Source organism: Triplophysa dalaica, chromosome 11 (genome assembly GCF_015846415.1).
Source record: "Triplophysa dalaica isolate WHDGS20190420 chromosome 11, ASM1584641v1, whole genome shotgun sequence".
In the NCBI taxonomy this organism is placed as follows: domain Eukaryota; kingdom Metazoa; phylum Chordata; class Actinopteri; order Cypriniformes; family Nemacheilidae; genus Triplophysa; species Triplophysa dalaica.
The window spans coordinates 21,385,926-21,407,839 of NC_079552.1; the positions used below are offsets into that span (position 1 = coordinate 21,385,926).

The 21,914-nt window shown below is 35.5% G+C and overlaps 2 protein-coding genes across 5 annotated transcripts in view; both read left to right on the forward strand.

Annotated features, from left to right (window-relative positions):
- Positions 1-2,841, forward strand: part of rps6ka2 (ribosomal protein S6 kinase, polypeptide 2) — a 47,238-nt gene extending 44,397 nt beyond the window's left edge. For all 4 annotated transcript variants that reach the window (XM_056760644.1, XM_056760646.1, XM_056760645.1 and 1 more), the window contains one exon: positions 695-2,841. In XM_056760644.1, the coding sequence (XP_056616622.1) occupies positions 695-820 (126 nt within the window). In that variant the 3' untranslated portion in view covers positions 821-2,841. The remainder of the gene's footprint in view (positions 1-694) is intronic.
- A 309-nt stretch (positions 2,842-3,150) lies between these two features.
- sft2d1 (SFT2 domain containing 1) lies at positions 3,151-20,678 on the forward strand. Its single transcript, XM_056760882.1, has 8 exons — positions 3,151-3,320; positions 5,060-5,146; positions 6,215-6,300; positions 11,973-12,054; positions 12,796-12,831; positions 12,925-12,983; positions 16,399-16,428; positions 19,961-20,678. Exons 1-8 carry the CDS (start codon positions 3,255-3,257, stop codon positions 19,998-20,000), a joined length of 486 nt encoding a protein of 161 aa, XP_056616860.1. The 5' UTR covers positions 3,151-3,254; the 3' UTR covers positions 20,001-20,678.
- The last annotated feature ends 1,236 nt before the right edge of the window (positions 20,679-21,914 follow it).

Genomic DNA, 21,914 nt, shown 5'->3' on the forward strand with positions numbered 1-21,914 from the left:
TTAAAGTGATGAGTTCTTTCATTATTTAGTCACCCTAACGCTCTTGTGATTTCAAACCTAAATGACTGCAGAAGACCACAGAATATATTTTGAAGAATGTTGTCAACTGGCACTCATTCACTTGCATTGGTTTTGTGTTCACACAATAGAGGGTGAATGGATGCTGAAGGTGTTTGCTTATCAACTTTCTTCAAAATATCTACATGTATTTTGCGAAAGAAAAGAAAGTCATACATGTTTTACATGACAAGAGGGTGACATCATTTTCATTTTTGGGTGAACTATTCCTTAAAGGTAAAAATATGGTTCATGACTTAAAATCAATATGGAAGTTTGCTGCTAAAAGTTAACAAAGAAACTTTAAGCAGATATGTGTAAAATTCCAGTCCTTCTCTTATGGGGAAATAAATCATAAATTACTGATGACTCATCTTGCACTCAAGGGTATATCCTTTTTATGCCATAAAAGGCTGTCTAGAATAATAATGCCCCCACACCCATTTTTATCACCTGCTTCTGACTATCAATACAAAGTAGCAAATGTTCAGCTCACATGACAAAAAAAATACTTCTCACTTTAGTCTGTAACAGGGAGATTTTCTCTCGTCAAATAATTCATTTTTTATTGATACTTTATAATGCACATTGCTTTGACTGATTTTCTTTTGAAACAACATATGATATCATTTCCTAGGGGGCGATGGCTGCCACATACTCTGCTTTGAATCGATCACCCCAGGCCCCAAAACTGGAGCCAGTCCTCTCCTCCGGTCTGGCTCAGAGAAGAGGCATGAAGAGACTTACATCCACTCGTCTATAGCACTGAGTCTAGACACAAGAGCCGCTATATACCGTTCAGACATTTGATTCAAAGTGTCAATGACACCAGAGAACCAGCAGAGCATCTAGAGTCTCAGACCGATCGGCGAAGGATCTGCAGTGTCTTGGCTGATGTCAGCTGATCCAGGTGCACGGCTGTCACAGCTTGTGGCTTTTTCTTGTATTCTAACAAAGTGGTTTCCATTTTTAACAGTGGACCAGAGGTAATTGACCCTTCGCAAGCAGTTTGATTGACAGGCGATCTGACCAATCATAATGAAGAAGTATGTGCTTGGCCCATGACTGACCGCCATTTTGTCCGACAAACAAACCAGTCCGACAAACCTGCCTTAGTAGAGCTTTGCTGATTAATATAAAAAATATCTTTTTAATCATCATAATAGTAAACAACTGAAGCCAGGGCGTTAGCATTAGCCGTTACGCTTTTTTGCCTAATGGTTGCAGGCCATTGTCACAGTTATCTATAATCCTGAATGTATCCCTCGAATGCATATTGCAGACCTTTCTGTCTGAAATCAACGTCACATTTTTCCTGAATTTCTTCACTGTTTCCCTAGGGAGTGCACACATTTCCACTAGGGGAGCATGGTATGTACCAAAGCATGTCGGACATAGCAACAGGCAGGAGGGGTGGGGTCTTGCGAGGGGTCAGTTTGAGCCATGTAGACTTTGGGGTTGCATTGAGAGAATTACTAGTCGATTCGTTGATAAATCAATAAATATACAAGATGTACTTTGACTTTACTTGTGGAAACCTTAAACGTCAGCAGCTCAAATATTATTTAAATGTTCATGGTGACAGCTCTGCGCCTTTATGCCGGCATCATTAGCATTTTTTGAACATGCATGCCATATAGTACATTTTTCTCTATGCCAATAAAGCACAAAGAACATCTAGAGCATTTTCATTGCTTTTTGTTTATTGGCATTTGTTTGATTTTTCTTTGGCCATGTAATGGGTACAGGTGGTTATCTGAGGAAGATTTGTTTGTTTTTTAATAAAAACAGGTGTTTCAGTAGTAAAGTTTGTTTTTTATCTCCCGTATTTTGACTGAACTGCTTGATTTATTAATTTGTTTTATTATTTCTTTGTTGATATGCCTGATTATCTGTGTTTCAATTTATTCATACTGTAGATTTGTTTACATTAAATATATATATGTTATGTTTATTTAACTAATTCTTGTTTTGAAGTGACCTTTATGCATAAAAACAAAAGCTAAAGAAGTGCCACACCTTTGCACTAGACTTGATAAATAAGATGAAGATTTTTAAAAATGAATATGTGCATGTATTTTTACTTTCCTGGACATAGAAATAATTAGTACAGTAAGTAGAATTAAAATTCTTAGCAAACATACACATTGGCTTTTTGTGTATAGTCCCTGGATCTGGAAAACACAACTTAATTAACGAAAATGTAATAATTCTCCTTACATGATAGGCAACTGAACATGACACATAATTATGGATATTTAGATGAATTACATTTGCATGCCATTTATAGCAGCCTCTAAAAAAGAGTTTAATGAATGCAGGACAAATCTAAATAATCTTTATTTTGATAAAGTGGCGCTCAGAAACAGTACGATATTTTTGTATGAATATGATAAAACCCTGATGACTTTCAATGTGTTGCTAGTGTGGCTTTTTTGTGCAAATGAACCGATGAATTTTTACAGAAATAACATGTTTTAGAGGAACAGGTTTATGTCATAACAATTCATCACGTGTAAGGTGTTGGCAGTGATACCCAACTGCAGTGATAATTGGATCAATACTTTTAGAAAAAGCACCTTTTGCTATATGTTGGCTTGCATACCAAATGTTTGTAAATAAACAGCACTGGTCAAAAAACTCCATTTTGATGTGACTAAATCAATATTTTGGGGTTGTTTAAGGGGTTTATTCCACTTACATACATTATTTTTTTTAATTGAGTTTAATAATTTTGATATATTAACAAAATGTGTTATTAATAAAATTATTATTATTCTTGTTGCTGTTGTTTATCAAATACATTAAGTTGTGAGTGCATTTAAACTAATGTACTACTAGAATGAGCAATGACGTGTTCACGTCTCGTATAAATCACGTGACTTACGCAACTGGCACTTTAAAAACGGCGCCAGAGTTCTGATTTGCGCATGCGCCTCGAGCCTGCATTCCACTGGTGCGAAGATAAGTCCCGCCTCCTGAGTCAGGATTGGCTAGCAATTCTCTCTGTTGTCTTCGATTGGGCAGTTGAAAAGTCGTTTATACACCCGGTCCAACCGTAGCAGGCATAGATAAGGTTCAGGGCGCGGCTTGTCGAAATACGGGCGTCATAATAACGTGTTAAGTTGTCAAGCTTCAACTTCGAGGAAGTGTCCGAGAATTTCTGACTTTAACAACTTTTTACTTGACGTGCGACTATGGACAAGTTGCGAAGTGTGTTAAGCGGTCGGGAGGAGAATGAAGAAGTGGGTCTTACAGCACAGGTAACGTTATAAATACGAAGCTAGTTTCATTTGCAGTCTTTCCTCCTACACTAACGTAACGTCAGGCCACATTGAGTTGCTGTAACGTAGCTCCTGTCATTCACAGTGCTGCTATTCTCTTTACTTCCTTTTTAACACTTAAAAACTTCTGTGTCTGTATCCCTCTTGCATGTATAACGTGGTCTTTAGAGCACCGCAGTAATTTACAATAAAACCATCATAGAAACTCGTAGTTATAACATATTGTACAATAATATGTATGCTGCTCATACCTAATGATTACCTTCATTGCATTTTCTTGTATTTTGAAGGGTGTTATAAACAATTCTGTGGTATTAACGTTACCAACCCAGAAAGTGTCTAAACCATCTTGTTATTATGATGGCAGCATGTCCAAATAACACTGTTCTAATTCATAGAAAGATAAATTGGATAATATTAAGAAATGATGGAGTTGAATTGTGTTTACAGTATTTGGTATTGTTGTTATGTGATAATGACATTTGTTAACTGATGATTTTTCATGCTTCCTGAGGAAAAGGATTATGTGAGGTAAGGTCATGACCTCCGGATCTTGTTTCCTTTCTGCAAGTCTGAAATGTATTTTGTACTCTCTCTTTTGCTCTGTCACGTTAAACGTGTTCAAAGGGGTCATATCATGAAAAAATGGTCTTTGGAGATAAAAAATTTATATTTTGAAAACATAATGGAACTTTTTAACTCTTTTTCTGGTTTTATAGAGTCCAGTTCAGTCTCAAAGTGTAAGAACAACTCGTCTAAAACTGCTTGTGACTCAATAGCTTCTATAACTTCAATTATGATTCATCTTTATTTAATTTATCTATATTTTTCTAAAACATATTCTAAATTCGATATTTTATTATTTTAATCCATTTATATAGCTTAAAAGGTATATACAGTATCTTGTTATATTTTCTGCTTTGCTCTATTGTTTTAATGGTGCTGTTACTTGTATCTTGATTATTTGTTTTTATTTTTATTTCTCAGTAGTCCCTTTTCACTAAAACTGTGACACAAACCGAGCCGCGAGTAATTTGAACCGTTACACCCCTATAGGCCAGACACTTTTATTTTAAAGACCCGAAGAACTATTGATGAAGTTCGTGTTGTGTGTTGCACGTGGCACTCCGCAAAATCATAAAATAATCTGATCAATTCTTCTGATGTTAACAGTTTGAGCAGAACATTTCAATGGAGAAAGAAACTGTAAGATCATGTTCACAATGTGATGAAGGCCTTGCAAAGAACTCTATAAAAAATATTTTTTCACTGTGTTTGGGATTTACATTACAGTCAACACAAAACCAATGGTTTATAGTTGTTAATTGAGGTCTGAGATTGGGTGGAAAATATGTATGGACAAGGATCTGTTCTAACATGAGTAGACCCCCAGGGAGAGAGTGAAATGATAAAAATGCATGATCTGACCCCTTTAGTCAGATGTGTGTAAGTAAAAAAGTGTGACTTTTTAGTTGTGCTCTACTGCACAGTTTAGGTTGTGATGCTTTGCATGGTCATCACGTGACCATCATATAAAATATCTAGAAAGCCTCTTTTAGAGTAATATAATTCTTGTTGTGTTCTTTCTGTGAATCTGTGCATTTATACATTAAATGTTTTTTTCCTCATGTGCACTTGTCAGCATGTTCACATAAACTCTGGGTCATTGTTCATGGGGCATTATGAATCATGTGACATCCTGTGATTCTTCTCTGTAGATTATGGATGGCACGACGCTCAGTTACAGCACACGAGTGAAGTGGTTTGTCATTTGTTTTGCAGCAGGGATCCTATCTTCAATACTTGTGAGTTTTGTTTGTCTCCATCTTGCCTTTTAACAGGATATTACCATATTAGTATCACAGTTTTACCCTAACTCTGCTAGGTCCTAATATGATTTTGGAAAAGTTAGGATATTCACATGATATTCCACAAACTTTTCCAAACATAATTTAAAGAGGTATACACCAGATATCATACAATCTGTTTTTAAAGGACATAGTTGGCAAACTCTTCCTAATTTGACTGGAGAAATTTCCAAAGTTTTGCTAAATTTCCAGGCCTCATCACTGCTCTACAAAATGAAGGTGACTGCCACGATTGGATCTTACACGTGTAGTAATTGGCAGGGCGTTATTTGACTATTGTCAATATGAACTGCCGCTGTATTGAAAAGAGATTATTGAAATTAGATGCAAGATGAGCAATATTTGTAATATTTTTGCATTCTGAAAAGAAATATAAAGTAGATTTCCACAGGTTGATGGGGTATAAAGTGTTATATCTTTACCTCCTCCCCTTCTGCCAACTGCTTTTAGTTCATGCTTTAAGTCATGATAACACTTTACTGATAACACAGCCATTTACTTTGCAGACTTTTCAAACGAAACATTTTACAAATGGATGTTTGATAGGTTTAAAAGGATGAACAATGGTTACTGAATTCAAACCTCTATGACTTTCTCTCTTCCGCAGAACACAATATTTTGAAGAATGTTGTTAACTGGCTCCTATTCACTTGCATTTGTTTTGTGTGCATACAATAGAAGAGAATGGGGGCCAGTGCTGTTCGGCTACCAACTTTCTTCCAAATATCCTCTTTTGTGTTCTGCAGAAAAAAGAAAGCCTTAAAGGTTTGAAATGACAATAGGGTGAGTAAATGATGACAGAGTTTTCATTTTTGGGTGAACTGTCACTTTAAGGCTTCAATAGTTATCAAAGCTGTAGCCTTTCAACACCACCAGGTGGCAGAAGTGTTTTACATGTTGATGTAAAATTGTTGAATTTTGTGTGGTTTTGGGTTTTAAATATCAAACGTTAAGCTTCACAGAAAGGTTTGAATATTAACTGATGCTTTATGTCCTCTGAAACAGGGCACTGCACTGCTCTTCTTGCCTAAAGCTGGCATTAAGTTGTTTGCTGTATTCTACACCCTAGGAAACATAGCAGCACTTTCAAGGTAAGTTTAATTACAGCTGGGAACATCTCTTAAATGTTGATTCAATGAACATAATTATAGTTACTGATTACTCTGCATATACAGTTGTGCTCAAAAGGTTACACACCCCTTGCAGAATCTGGAAAATGCTGAAACATTTGGAAGAATAAGAGGAATTTTGAAATTAAGATTTATTTTTAATTCAGTCCTGCCCGGAGCAAGTTAATTCACCAAAGAAATGTTAACATAAAGTTCACACTAAAGAATAATAACAGAATTTCTCAAAATATCCCAGGGCAAAAGTTAACATACACCTGGCACCATGTATGATGTTACCTAAACAAGCAATGACAGTTTTTATCTTTAGTCATAGTCACTTGTTTGTCATGAGTCATTAGACTGTCCATTGATCTTCAAAACAATCACCCAGGTCCTCCACAATCTTTGCTTTTTCAGCATTTCTGGATATTTTACTCATGTCCAGCAGTAACTGTATGATGATTTTTTTTTTGTGTAAAAAAATATATAATTTCCTGAAAAACAATTATGTATTTTTAAATCTTCAGAAGGACATTAGTGAATGAAATAATAAGATGTATAAATTAAACGATAACCATCTACACCAAAACCATTTGCAGAGGTTTACACCCACTTGACTTTAAAAGAATGGTGTTGCCTGTGGGCAGCACTGAATGTTTCTATCTATTGTTATAGTTGTGTATGAGTCTCTTGATTGTTCTCAATGTAAAAGAGGAATCTCAACATCATACAGTTACTGCTGGACACGAGTCTAATATACAGAAAGGCTGAAAAAGCAAAGATTGTGGAGGACCTGGGTGATTGTTTTGAAGAACAGTGGACAGTCTAATGACTCATGACAAACAAGAAACCCTTAAACAAACTGTGACTAAACATAAAAACTGTCATTGATTGTTTAAGTAACATCAAACAGTATTAAGAATCGGAGTGTGATTATTAGAGAATGTCAATTTTGTTAACCAAGTTATTATTGTTAATGAAAAGTGATCAGTTCAGCTCTGATACATGCCATGATTACATAAGCAGCCTCACAGATTTAACATGTTAGGGGAATAAGATTATAACCTTATTCAGTGTTCAACTAGGACTGATCTGCTTTTGTAAATGTTAACTTGGCTTCAATTGAAAGGCATTGTCTTCACGTTGGGTTTAGAGGATCGTTCTTGTCGTCTTACGGTGTTGTTGGGTTGCCATGGGGCAGGATGTTCTGTTCCCAAAGACTCAAACTAGTTTGTGTAGTTCTCTGAAATCAAGGCAGAAGAGTTGTAGGTGATACAAAATGTTAAGTGGATGAACGTTTTTTACTTAAGTTTATATTTTAGCGGAGATTTGAAACTTGCCTTACCTACATGAAACACATTACACATTAAAGAAACTGGGTCTTCTTGCGTAATCTCTGGCCTTGTTATGCTGGGGCCACACCAAAATATTTTTTGTAAATCTAATAAGAGTTTTAAACAATAAGAGACCACATACATGCAGAGAATATGCCTATAATGTGTGGTGCGCCGTGATCGGACAAAGAAAGCACACCAAACAGCAACAGATTTTCAAACAGAGTCTTGACTTTGAACACAGGAATTATTAATTCGATGATAGTGTTTGTAATGCTTTTGACAGAAAATTGCAGAATAAAGAAAAGGGTTTGTTGAAGTGATAACTACGGTTGTTATACTTCTGTCAGCAGGCTTTCGAATAGAGTATTATTTTGTTCCACGTGACAATCAACTGAGTTCTTTTGCGTTTGTCCTCTGGGTTTTCTGACCGTAAATTTTCAACATGTTCAATATTTAAGATTTGCGATTGGGGCGGCTCCGATTTTCTTCTGATCAGGCTCATTCACTCTTAACACACATCACACCACAGGGAAATCTGATAAGATAATCTTTAAGGCCGTTTAAGATCATCGGGACTTTACCTATGACTGTCGAAAGGGGCGAAATCGGCCCGATAATCTTTTGGTGTGGCCCAAGCATTACTGGTTCATAATGGACAGTAGCCAACATAGTTCATCAATGTCATGTGAATCCTGATGTTCATCCAAGTCCTCCACATCTATAGGATGTCGTCCTGTGGTGCTGGAGTGGCTTTAAATCAACTATTTGAAATGTAAAACATATTATTAAATAGTGCAGCAACAGTTTTGAAAAACTGTTTTTTATTTCTTAGACTTGATCTTTTGATCATTAAAAATCAAAAGTATAAAGTATTTGCACATTCTGTATTTGTTGTGTTGAATATAATTTCTGGTGATATTAAGAGTGAAAATTATTGTTTTCGACAATGATGATTTCCCTAAAAAAATATTTAATTTGTGCTGTTCGCTAAGGAGACCATCACTATTACTGTTGCTTTGACTTTGAGTTATGGGTTTGTTCAAATCATTCTAGATTAAATTAGAGACTTGAATTTTAATGCCTCGAAGCCTGTGGTTCTTTCACGAAGGATGCACTGTTATTTCAATCTGCCAGACTTACAATCTCAGCCCTATTAAACAGGAAGAAATAGACTTAAATTAAAGAAAAGACTCAAGTCATGTATAGCCGCGGAAATAGTTAAGAGACCATTCCAAATGTTCATTTAATCAGAATTTCTAGATGTATTGTGGCCTTTCATTCCAGTCCAGTGTCTGTTGAATTTCCACAAAACCAAACCTTAGGAGTGACATAAAGTTAACACATAAAAAATGTTTTTACTTTTCCTACATGCATGTACAATTGAAGAATTTGTTTGCAAAATGAGATAACTATCATGTTTTTTTTTTAGTGCATTCCAATTAATATCAATCTAACTGCAGTTGGTTTGTTTTGGTTATCTCATTTTGGAACCAAACTCCTCAAATATTACTGTGGTATTGTTTAAAAGTTTCAATACATTCAACTGTTTTCCTTGCAGTACTTGAGGTCTGAAAAAGCATCCTTTCTGTCATTTTGACCAGTTTATCCAGTTTTCATTTTCTGCAAATAAATGCAAATAGAAACAATATTTCTATTTGAAATTTGGGAGTAATATAGTTGAATGAAACAGAAATTATCATTTACATTTGTATAGTAAATTGTAAATTTAAAAATCAGGAAAACAGTCTCTTAATTTTCTCTGCGGCTGTACACATACATGATATACACAATTCATATTGTTTTCTCTGATTTTAGGGTGAAATGTAAGCCAGACTTTTCTTTATAATTTAATCATGGTGCACCTGAAATTCCAGAAAACATAACAACGGTGTCTCTCAGTTGTCTCGCGGTCAGCTATTCCACATCATGACGCTGGTACCAGGAAGAGGCCTTGTTAGTAACTAGGGCAGTGAGGTGGAAAAACGTCCCAGAAGAATTTTCCTGGCGTTCTCCCAGACTGCACCTCTGCATATCACAGGCCTGATTCTCACTTTGAGCCTATGCGCTCGTGAGAAATCATTAAACTGAGCCATTCCGCCTCGGAGGTAAAGATTCAATGAGATTTGATTAGTAACCAAATTCTGTCCTTAATCACAGAGACTTCCAGACAGATATTAGGAGGTTAAGTCTTCTAAGTTATGTGTGGAGAAGTGTGCTGTCTTAGTTACCTGATTAAAATACACACAACATCAGCTTTAAAAAAAAAACCTACTTGGAAGGATATATTAGCATGATGCGTCAGGAAACCTTCTTTTAAAGTTCATGACCCAGACTGAGAGAAGGACACAGTTCATGAGGTTTATTGACGGTTAGGCATGTCCATCAAATTAGAGACGAGATCTCAACTTTAACAGAAAAACCTTTAAAATTGTGTGGGTGAATCTGTTGAAAACATGTCATGGTCACATTGTATCTTGCATAAAGAAAATGAACATAATAATATGATTTGTTGAATGCGTCAATGTTCTAAAGCTGTACATCAGCTTTGGTCCCTACTTTATATACATTTTATGCAATACAGCAATGAGCATGGGGGAAGAAAATGTGCTTGGTTGCCATGAAAATAATATTGTAATGGAACATGATTTGGTGAATTGGTTGGGGAGATGGGTGTTATGTTACTCACACAAATGTGTTAACTAGGTTTGGTGAAATTTACTATTATGTGTCAGACATAATCTGGTTATCACATTTTTTTTTTTTTTAATAAATAAATAATCATATTTGGTTAAAGAGATGGTTCATCCAAAAATGAAAATTCATGCTTGTGTAATTTCATACCTGTATAAGTTACTTTGCTCTGATAAACACAAAGAAAGATATTTGGAAGAATTTTAGCAATTTTCATCTCCGGGAAGTAATTGGAAATCATGGTAGGAAGAATTACGTGGCTGTCAAAGATGCCCGAGAACAATTTATTTTCCCAAATTCTTCAAAATATCTGTGTTCAACAGAACCAAAAAGACTGTTTTTTTTTCCTGCTATGGAAGTGGATAATGTCCCAGAACTGAAAACTGCTAGCAAAGAAATTTATACAGGTGTGAAGCAACCTAAGGGTGAGTAAATGATGATAGAGTTTTAATTTTTGGATGAACTATCCCTTTAATAGAAAACAATAACAAATACTGTTCTCTTCTTTTAAATGTAACATTTTGTTAGTGAATGTCAGAATATGGCCATCCTGTACATCTGAGGGTGACATCATCACCGGCTGCAGCATTAGTGTTAATCTGATCTGGTTAAGGTTTCTTTGGTAATGTAGGGCCGATGGGTTGATCCATTTGGGACCTGAGCACCTTTCATCTAATCTCAATCTCAAGTCTGCAGTCAGTCTGCATCATTGTGTTTCTAATTCATCTTATTTTGCGGATGTCTTGCATCATAAATGAATTTTAAAAACTATATTGATTTAGGAATTATGCTAATCGGGCCTTTGATGTCATCCTGCCTCTCAAATTGAAATCAATGTTTTTTTGTAAGAGATCCTATTGAACATTACTACATCTGGGTTTAAAAATATAGTCATGGTATTTTTGCAATGATTTTACAGGTAATATAGAAATCAAGCAACATGCTAAAGTTATTTTTTATTTGACCACTCTTAATCATTCATTTCAGTTTCCTTAATACTCTCAGGCACAATAAAACCATTGACACTGTTATTGTTCATCTGTGATACACATTTCAGCAGGAAAACATGTATATCTGTGAATCATTTATAAATGAAGTTGAAGTTCTTGTGTGTCAATTTTCATGTATTAATTAGTGAGGAATGTATGAATACTAAATAATCAAAATAATTTAACTAAATAAAAAAATCTCAAAAACAATATTATTGGAAGATATTAGATAGGGTAAAACATATAATTGTTGTAATAAAACTCAGTATAATTATTGGGTTACACTTTACCATAAGGTGCTATTAGTTAACATTAGTAAATAAATACATTAGCTAACAATGAACAATTTAGTTTTCCATCATTTATTAATCCTTGTTATTGTTAGTTCATGGTGCAATAACTAATGTTAACTGTGACGATGTTTGATTTTAATAATGCATTAGTATATGCTGAAATGAATATGAATTGATATTAATACATGCTGCAGAAGTATTGTTCATTGTTAGTCCATGTTAGCTAATGCATTAACTCTAAATTATAAAGTGTTATCAATTATTTTTGTTCTATCGAGTAATATTGTGAGTGATACTGTAGATGTGTGGCTTGTGATTTCACCTTGTTCTCGGTTGCTCTACAGCACGTGTTTCCTGATGGGACCCCTTAAACAGCTGAAGCGTATGTTTGAACCCACCAGACTCATAGCCACCATTGTGATGCTGGTAAGAGAAAGAGTCACATGGGGGCGACTGAAAACAAAACTTTTTTGTATATTATATTACAGTATATGTTATGAATGTACACAACCGATCCAAAGTTTAGCAAAATATTTTAAACTCAAGGTGTGTGTTTCAATGTTTGCATTCACTTTTGTAGATTGTGCCAAGATATTAATTTCTTTAATTAGAAAACCTAATTCTTATTAAAAAATATTTTTTGAATATGATTTTTGAAATTATTTGGGCCGAATGATAAATAAAAAGTCGTCAATAAGAGTCCAGCATAGATGGAAATTCCTTCAGTACTGCATAAAAAGCTTCCTAGGTTGAGACCTTAAGAAGCTGGATGATCAATTGAAAGTGTCAAAGATGCTAAAATATAACATAAGAGTTCCTTTATCTTTGATGCTTTTAGTCATAACATAATTCCCAAAGATACCTTTGTGTTATTTCATTGTTTGAGGGGTTCAATATTGTTCTAAACTATGGAAAAAAAATGAACAAAGAGTGATCCTAAAATTTTGACTGTTAGTATCAATGGAACTCCGATGCAACACACAGTTTGACCAGATTATCATGATTACAACATATGCTTGGCATTGCGTTTCTAAGTGCATAGTAAAGGGTTAAAATACGATCTATCATTCGATCAGTGTATAAGTGTAATGCAAAAAAAAAGATTCCGTATTACATTAACTTTCTGTGAATGTAATAACTGTTGCTTTGTGTGTTGTTTTTCCTCAGCTGTGTCTTGTGTTGACGTTATGTGCGGCCTTTTGGGTAAGTTTCCTAAACCAAATGTTTGATGCTGGTGTTTCTGTTGACAATTTGTTGAACGTTATTTTTATTTCATTTTACTTTGTGTCCCTCCAGTGGCAGAAAAAGGGGCTGGCAATCATCTTCTGCATTATGCAGTTTTTGGCCATGACATGGTAGGTGACAGACACGCCTGTTAAATATAATATTGAAGCAAACCTTTTAAGTATGAGTGACAGTTCTGAATATACCGCTGGCATTTAAAACTCCTGTTCTGCTTGCATATACTATATAAATACTGTGTAACTGTGTAATTATTATTAGAAATTATCCCACCCATATTAAGTACATGTATTTATTTAGTCGGGTAAGTACAAATGCAAAAGTGCACATGCAAAATAAAGTGCGATGCTTAGCTAACCGTCCTCAGGATAATGACGTGGTCATTCACGACTGGTGTACATTACAACTCTTATGCAACAACTTTTATCATTGCTTATCAGTACAATGAAAAACACAAAAAAACTGTCTCGGATTATATATGTTACAGTGTTGGTTTGCGCCCATGACGTCTACTATTTGTAAGAAGAACTAACGCTTCATTCTGAAATAAACGTGTCTTCTCAAATAGAATAATGTAAAACAACATACTGTACATCTGTAGTGATATTTAGGGGTTGATAGACATCAACCGGAATGATTGACAAGGGTGTCAGTAGATACAATGCTATTCAATGCAGATTTCTATTAAATGCAGACCCCAAACTGGCTGAACCGTTTGTCACAGCTTTTATCATCTTTGTGTATGTTTTACATGAAATCAAACACATTGCTAATAATTGCCTTTGCATATAAAGCTGGCATAGAATAAACAGGAAAATATGACACCCTTAACCTTTGAGTCATCCGAATAGCATCTAAATGTAGAAGCACAAGTCATAAAGCCGTAAACATGCTCGTGTAAGGGCAGTATTTCATTATACCACTAGTGTTAGGATGAATGTGTGTGTCTGGAAGTTTATGTGTTTTGTTAGGTTTGACGCAGCAGGCATAATCCTTTTGGGTCAAAAATAAACCCATCAACCTGAGCAATATGACTAGAGGAGGTATGAGTATTGTGGGTGAAGTGATAAAATATAGAGGCTAAATTCAAAGCTTTCTGTTTAATTAGCTTTTAAGTGGTTTTTAAAGTACAATCTAAAATGGTGCTATATAGCACTAAAAGTGGTTCTTTACTCTTAATCATATGGGAACCACTTTTAGCGCTATATAGCACCATTTCTTGGTGCTTCAGCGGTTCCTTGGGGTGACCGAGGTGAAATAAAGCACCGTTTCCGTATAAAGAGCCTGTTAAGCCCCTGTATGGTTCTTCAGTGGTTCTATATAGCACCTTAGCCTGTGTTCACACTTGACTTGAAGCTGCTAGTGTCTGTTTTACATTATAATCCTATGGAGTAAACAGTTTTCTGCTCTTTTTTTAAACGCCAGCTCCTGCGTATTTTTCTGCAGCTCAGAGCGTCTTTTAAGGTTGAAAAAAACGGCATTCGTCAAGCTCCTTTTCCCCAGCTGACCAATGACAGAGACCTGTCGTTTTCATAACAACATGTGAGGAATGTAATTGGTCGTGAAGGCTCCAGCTCGAAAAAGGAGGCGGCGGAAACTCCTGTTGGGGCATAATTTGGAATAAATATAAGTTAAATTGTCTACTCTGTTTGTAATTCAAAGCTGCCTATCTGTTTCTCTGGGCTGCCTTCGTGCACAGACGCTGACAATGTCCATTTTTTACTAAAAAAACGCCTTGGTCAACTTTTTCTTCTCAAAAAACAATTAAGTGTGAACACGGGCTTAGTCATCCCAAAGATCCGCTGAAGATCCACTGAAGCACAAATAATATGGTTCTAAAAAGCACTTAAAGTTGTTCCCCTATGATCACGAGCCAGGAACCACTTTTAATGGTATGTAGCATGATTTTTTTGAGTGTTTGTTTAGTTTGGTAATGTAAGGCAAGCATCACAACTACAGTTTTAAACTTAGTTTTTAAACTTTGTAAAATGACTCAATTTGCAGCATTGTGGAAATTATTACGCTTCAGGGCTCTTAAATACTGTCTCCCATCACATAGCAACGCCCTAGCAACCACCCAGATTTATCAAGCACATAGCAGTGCTTTAAAACCCACACCAGACAGCGTCTTAGCAAATGACCACAACACAGACGATCATCACTTTTTTTTCAGGAGAAATGGCTGTAAACAATTGTGTTTAATAAGTCATTTTAATTCATTCCTCTTGTGATATTTCTGTTTGTTCAAAGGGAGTGTTGTTAGTGCAATCCTGGTTGTGTCACATCAGGTTTTTTAAGTTACACGAACAATCACAGCCAAGAATGACAGAGACAGAGATGGGCAGTTTTCCCGTGTCACTAAAGCAGCTAAACAGAAGTGGACCGTAAAACTGATCTGATCCTCTAAGCGTGTCTTGACCCCTTCACTTGACTATGAGCAGAGCACAGGTGCACAACCAGGTGGACTGAACTCACCGCTCCCCTCTTCTAGAACTGCTTCAGCAGACAAAAGGGCAATATTACGTGTTTGCCGAGTGACTTTTATTAGTTGTGTTTATTAGTTTATATGCATTCCACCAATACTGCTTCTTGCTCAGTTACACTAATAAAAATGTGTAAAGACATTGTTAGCATTATAAAAGTTTATACAGCAGTAAGGACAGATAATTGGACCGGCAGGGAAGTCCCCACAAAGATTTTTTTTGTGCCCCATGAGGAAAACAGCTTATAAATTAAAATTGGTTTGTGTGATTGTTAGGTTTGGTTAGGATTAGTTTGTATAGTATAAAATCTGTAGAGCATTCTAAAAACAAACCTTTTTTTGTATGAGCCTCCTTAGAGCGCTGCTAGCTGCCCAGTTTTACTCACTGTGTCAGGTTTTATTGGCCACGTAATTGCGGTCAGTTTACTGTCAGGGCGTTCTCTTCCTCCACACACACTGTGTGTCACAGACCACCAGCAGTCTTCTTACCGTCTGATATACCACTCCAGCAAATACATGAAGCATGTATGATGAGAATACTGGGAAATCCTTAAGACCAGTCAGACGCATCCAAGATGACACACGTTTCTGGGAAGCGTTAGCAGTTCTTTTGAAGTCATTTGTTTATACAGCAAATCCCTTCTGTATGTTTTCTTTTCAATCTATAGATGGTTTTATGTGTTTACATGGTATGTATATAGTCGTTATTTTATTGGTTTGTTAAATCGGAGTATGGTAAAGTTTTGTATTCTAATAACCATGAAGGGACATGTAAGAGTTTTCATCTTTTTCAGATTCTTTCATTATATGCCCACATGTTGATGAATTTCATTTTAATGAGCTTGCAGTAAAAACACATTAAGTATTACATAAAGCGCATCATTTCATTACTTTAATAGCAAGCTGTAACTGCCGTCTATGACGCACTTACGGATTTACTGTGCATTTATTACAACTCTATTTCCTTTCAGGCTCTTGTGTTTTTGAATTTCCTGTTAGCGTTTATTATGACATTAGGTATTAATACAGTGTCTCTGTGTTCTTAGGTATAGCATCTCCTACATTCCATTTGCACGGTAAGAACAAACCTCATCTCGCCACCATGTGTTTTCAGCTTATTGCTTTTTTAAAACTGTTATTCCATATGCATTATTTTCAGGTATTTTAAGGTTTCATTAAATAAAATAAATAAGATGATATTTAGGCTATGTAATGTGGTCTTCAGTTATAAATCGGGGTATTGTATAACGGGTTAAAACTCGGCTCATCCAATCAGAATCAAGGACCAGAACTGACCGTTTTATAAAGTTGTTTTCGTTAGTTATGTCCGGCTAGTATGAACAGAATCTATCTACAAATGTAAAACGAACGGTTTGATGACTCAACCCAACCAGATTAGCTCAACTGCCTATTTATGTCCCAAACAATCCCGACGCAGTCTGAAGTTTGTCTCCACATTGCAGCGTGTCACCCTCAACCTTGCAGTCTATGTTTGTTGGGTGGGATTGGGTTTGTGTACGCAGGGTGAGCTGAATTCCCTGAAAGAAAACATGTTTTTATTTACTCATGGCCTCGCGGCTGTTGGCCTTCACCATATGGCAGTAATCCCCTACTGGAGCGCTCTGCTCTCACAGTGTCATACAAACGCCTGCTTGTTTTCCTGTCGCCTGCCCGGCTTGAGAACCATAAGGTCATTTATCTAATACCTTAACAAAGACATTTAAATGTCATATCTGCTGTGTTTGGGCAGGAGGCTCATCCAAATCTGTTTCTTTGTGTGGAGACTGGGATTGGTGATGGTATTAAATGGTATTAAATATTTCAGTTGCATGCTGTGCGATATTTGAGCCATTTACTTATTCTTTTGTCGTTCCAATTCTTTTTTTTTCTTTTTTTATCTCACGGAGAGGGTTTAAATAATAAAAAAGATTATCCCTAACAATAATAAAAATGTGATTTATGTTCATTATTTTACATTAAATGATACTGTATGTAGGGGACAAGGACCTAGTGACAATAATAAAAGCACTGCTCATACTTTCAGAGTAGTTTCTTAGATTATGATCTGTCCTCTGATAGACTGATTTATCTTATTTTAAAAAAGAATTCTATTTTGAACATCAATATTAAATCAGACAAAAGATTTTGAATACGTTAATCTCAGTTTCATAGCAAGGGCTGGCACTTGACCTAATTCTGAACGTTGAGCATCACTGGATGTTTGAAGAAAGGGTCCCTACTGCCGGCACCCTCCTCCTTTTTCAGCCAAAGGTGCTTGTACATGTTTCTGATAGCATCTGACAGCCGGTAAACCCCATCCCCCATCCAGACGCTCTCTCTATCTCTCCTTCATGATCCTCTTGAAAGAGGAAAACATTTCCCCCTGAATGATTCCCTCTGTTTTCCACCTGCTGCTTTTGTTTGTTCTGTAGACCGAACCCTTGACCCATCTCTCCGTTTACCTGTGCATGGTTCATCTTTCCATGAATCCCATTGTGTCATTGTTGATTGTTTTGCCAGAAATACCCACACCCAAGCTCAGTAATGCTGTTGAGTAGCTTTAAATCCTGCGTTGGGGTATTATTTCACTGTGTTTTTACTGGATTAGCATGAGCAGCCATCACGTCATGAGCTGTTTATCACGCAAGTCTGTGTTTTGAACACATAGATGTTTCCTTTTGAGTCGGATATATGTCTACCATCTAAAAATTGATGTGGTTTTTATTTGTGGATTAAGTTTGATAAATGCTGTATACCTTGACTATAAGTTGTAGTCGTCCTTTGTTACGACTCATACGTGTCAGAGCGTAAAGATGCTTAAAAATTTGAGATATTTTAAAAGTTTCATTGATCCATATTTTTATTATCAGTTCTTTGCTCAAAAATATTGACTTGCGGTTTATTGATGATGATGGTTCCTCTGACTGGAAAAATAATAAACACCAAAAATTTTGAATTTTAGAGCAAATATATGATATATTAGAAATCATTTGAAGGTAGATAATTTTTTGTTATAACACCCAGCCTCCAGTCCTGTAATTTCTGATGTGTCAGGCAACATAACATATTTTTTGTATGGTACTAATATGCTAATAATAATCTCATTATGTTTGTGCATTTGTATGTGTTTTTTAGTTTGCCATTTACATTCTAGCTTATTCAGGTTTTTTTCTTGAAATCTTGTGTGAAGCCAGGGCATCCGTTGCTCCCATATTTCATCAGAAAGCAGGAGCTGACCATCATTTATTGATGTGCTGTATGTGCAGTGCTCTTAAGGCTTAACTAGTCGGCTGATCGCGTCTGGCGTGTAGGCGCATTTAATGCGTAAGGGACGCGTAATATCTGCAGACATTCTTCAATATCCCATTTTGTCTCATCCTTTTCCTGATTCTCTACTTTTCCTTTTAACCTTGACTGATTTCACACCTCCTCCACTTCCTGTGAATTTTGAGCATGACAAAGTCTGCATAGCAACACATTTAGAGAGGGTGACAGAAGCAAAGGAGAGAGGAAAGGGGCGGGGACTAAGGCGGGAGGCACCATGACCTTGTTCCGCTGTTGCCTGGGAGACCGTGATGGTTACCTCATCGCTTCGATCCATAATAAGGATGGGCGATATAGCGAAAATGACATCCTGATGTTTTTTTTGTCTCTGAATGATATTCAGTGTGTGTGTCAATATTTTTGTTTTTGCTGTGGTAATGTTTAATGTAGTGAAATACTGTAAAAAAAGAAATAATTAAGACACACTTTCTCACTCTGTTTACTTAATGCACATAAAATATATTTCTATAACAACACAAAGTGATGAACTGCATCATATGCAGAATACCTTTACTAGTATATTTTATAACATTAAAGATGCCTCGCAGCAAATTTCTTGAACATTTTGAATGATGTCAACATTTCATAAAAATGTATTAATTTTATAAACTATTGAAGCACCCATTTCTTAATCGTCTCATACAAAACAAAACTATGACGAAGAAGAAGAAAAGAAGAAAAAATATTTTATCTTTTTTTTCTGTTGAACACGAAAGAAGATATTTTGAAGAATGTAGGACATCAAACAGTTCTAGGGGCCCTTTTGACTTCTATTGTATTTTTTCGCACTATGGTAGTCAAGGGGCGCAAAATCTGTCTGGTTGTAAGCATTCTTCCTAATATATATTTCTCGGTGATCATTAAAACAAAGACATTTATACAGATTTGGAACAACTCGAAGGTGATTAAATGATGTCACATTTTCATTCTTGGGTGAAGTATCCCTTTAATTGAAAGGGATGTTTGGTAAATATTTGATATCTTGGATTTCTAGTCTTTGCCAGAAGAAGGTAAATTACTCTGTTCATGTTTTCACTTCAAAACAATTAAAATGTGCAAAAGCTCCGCCCTGCCACAAAACAGACAAGATCAAAACAAGTGCTGTTATTATCTTATTAAGTTCAAGATTATAGACAGAATTTACAACATGCTTTCATTTTATTTAGGATTAAACGTGCATATTATTCTTCTATACCATCTGTTTCTTTGGAATTCAATATCAGCCATAAATTCTGTAACCCTCCCCCCCCCCCACTTACTCTGTCTTTTGTTTAATGTTCACAGAGATGCTGTTATGAAGTGCTTCACCTCCTGCTTGAGCTAAACTATCCAGTATTTCATTGGGTGTCCTGCTTCAAAAGAGTAAATATGTAAAATATTTCATATTTAGCATTTTTTCATCTCAGATTCTGCCCGCCGTTCTTGATGACCTAAAAACATTTTTCCTTTTTTGTCTTAATATAATCATTTTAAATAAATGTGTGAATAGTCAGAGTGCATATGTTAAATGTGATATTTCATTTGGAATACGCCTTAAAATTGTTTTACTTCCTGAGGCTTTTGTATTATTATTTTTTGTTTGTGTGTGTGTGGATGCTAAATTCTTTAGAGGGTAAGTTTACCCAAAATCTTTCTTTTATGATTTACCCTCATCTCAAGTGTATAATTCTCTTTTTCTGTTGAACTCAAAAGGATAACATTTAAATATTTTTTTTCGAAACAATGAAAGTTATGTGTTTTGAGAAACATAAAGGAAAATAAAGTTTAACATTTTGGGTGAACTTTTCTTTTAGATAATGCTTAATAGATGACATTCTTCCATGTAAACTAAATGAAAAACAAATGTGTTAATATTAAGTGTGAGGTTTATGAAATCATTTATTACTTATGACTTTGTACAGAAAAAAAACATATATACCAAATATATAACAAAAGAAAGAAAACAAACAATTTCATATGAAGAAATGTTACACGCACCAAATAAATGCAGTACTCATTCTCAGTGTTGTGTGAATTTATTTGCCTGCTTCTAATGGAGTTAATGTGTCATGTTCATCTGGCTGATGCGTTCTGAATAATGATGTATAATGTTGGTTGTCTGAGCCCAGGGCACCAGTGACAGCTGTCTCTCGCCACGCAGAATCTCAGGAGATGACATGATGCTATTCCATGTATCTGACTCTGGCATTTGCTTGTATGCCTTATTTAAGAAACTATGCGTTATTTTTGTAAACCCTTATGATCATCTCCCACATGAGCAGATTCCGGTTTGTTCTTCACCTTGGAGCATCACGTGATTTTAACGTGACCTAATAACCTAGTGCTGCTGTACTTCCATGGATGCGGTTTCCATGACAACTGTGGGAGTGCCAGTTTTCTTGAGCATCCCTCCTCCACCGCACACTCCTGTTGTGCACAATGCTGATCACATGACAGTAATTACCCTGATGTGATAGTGGCACCTGAGATCCTGAGAAGATATAATGATTCTGATTTTGAAAAAGATTTTACACTTTACGTGAAAAATACAACATAACATGCTTGAGTCAGTATGTGTAGGCTGTGCTTGATGGCGATTAATAGTGACTGAATCAATGATGTTCTCTGTAAATAACGTTCTGTTCAAATAGTGTTGGTTTTGAAAAAGAAATATTGTAGGAAATCATTGTGAATATCCTGTCAATATTAAAATAGTATTTTGTGTTTTGTTACAGCTTGTGCAAGAACCAGTGGTACATCCATGAAATCATTTCTAGTATGACATGTAAACGCATTTATTTGAGCCTCAGTAAAGAGAAAGATTATCAATGAATTATTTAAGGTCGGCCTTTTAATCACAAAGACATCATGTGGCTTTAGAAGATTAATTTTGTAAATGGGCTGTATAGGTTTTTTTATTTATGAAAAGAAAATTCATAGATATCTTAAAATTCTCTTTGTGCACCACGGGAGAAAAATATATTTGGGTTTGAAACAACATCAGGATATATAATGATTCTGTCATTTATTGTTTTACTTCGTTTTTTACGTTTTATAATGTTTAAAAAACATTTGTATGGTAATCCTAGTCAAACATAAGAAAAGGCAGACAGATAAACAGGTATTTTATATTGATTTGAAACAATGTCTATAATTAAATTCAATCGACAATTTATTGTTTGTGAAAATAAGCGTATGTCTGTGTGTGTTGTAGAATAAGCCTATTGATTATCTTTCTTCATGGCACTGAGCCTGAAAC

Bases quoted from the DNA above. Each gene is read 5' to 3' on its own strand.
- sft2d1 (XM_056760882.1), top strand. From the start codon at position 3,255: ATGGACAAGTTGCGAAGTGTGTTAAGCGGTCGGGAGGAGAATGAAGAA. The intron at 5,147-6,214 runs GTGAGTTTTGTT...CCTCTGAAACAG, and splicing joins GGATCCTATCTTCAATACTT to GGCACTGCACTGCTCTTCTT. The intron at 12,984-16,398 runs GTAGGTGACAGA...CTGTGTTCTTAG, and splicing joins CAGTTTTTGGCCATGACATG to GTATAGCATCTCCTACATTC.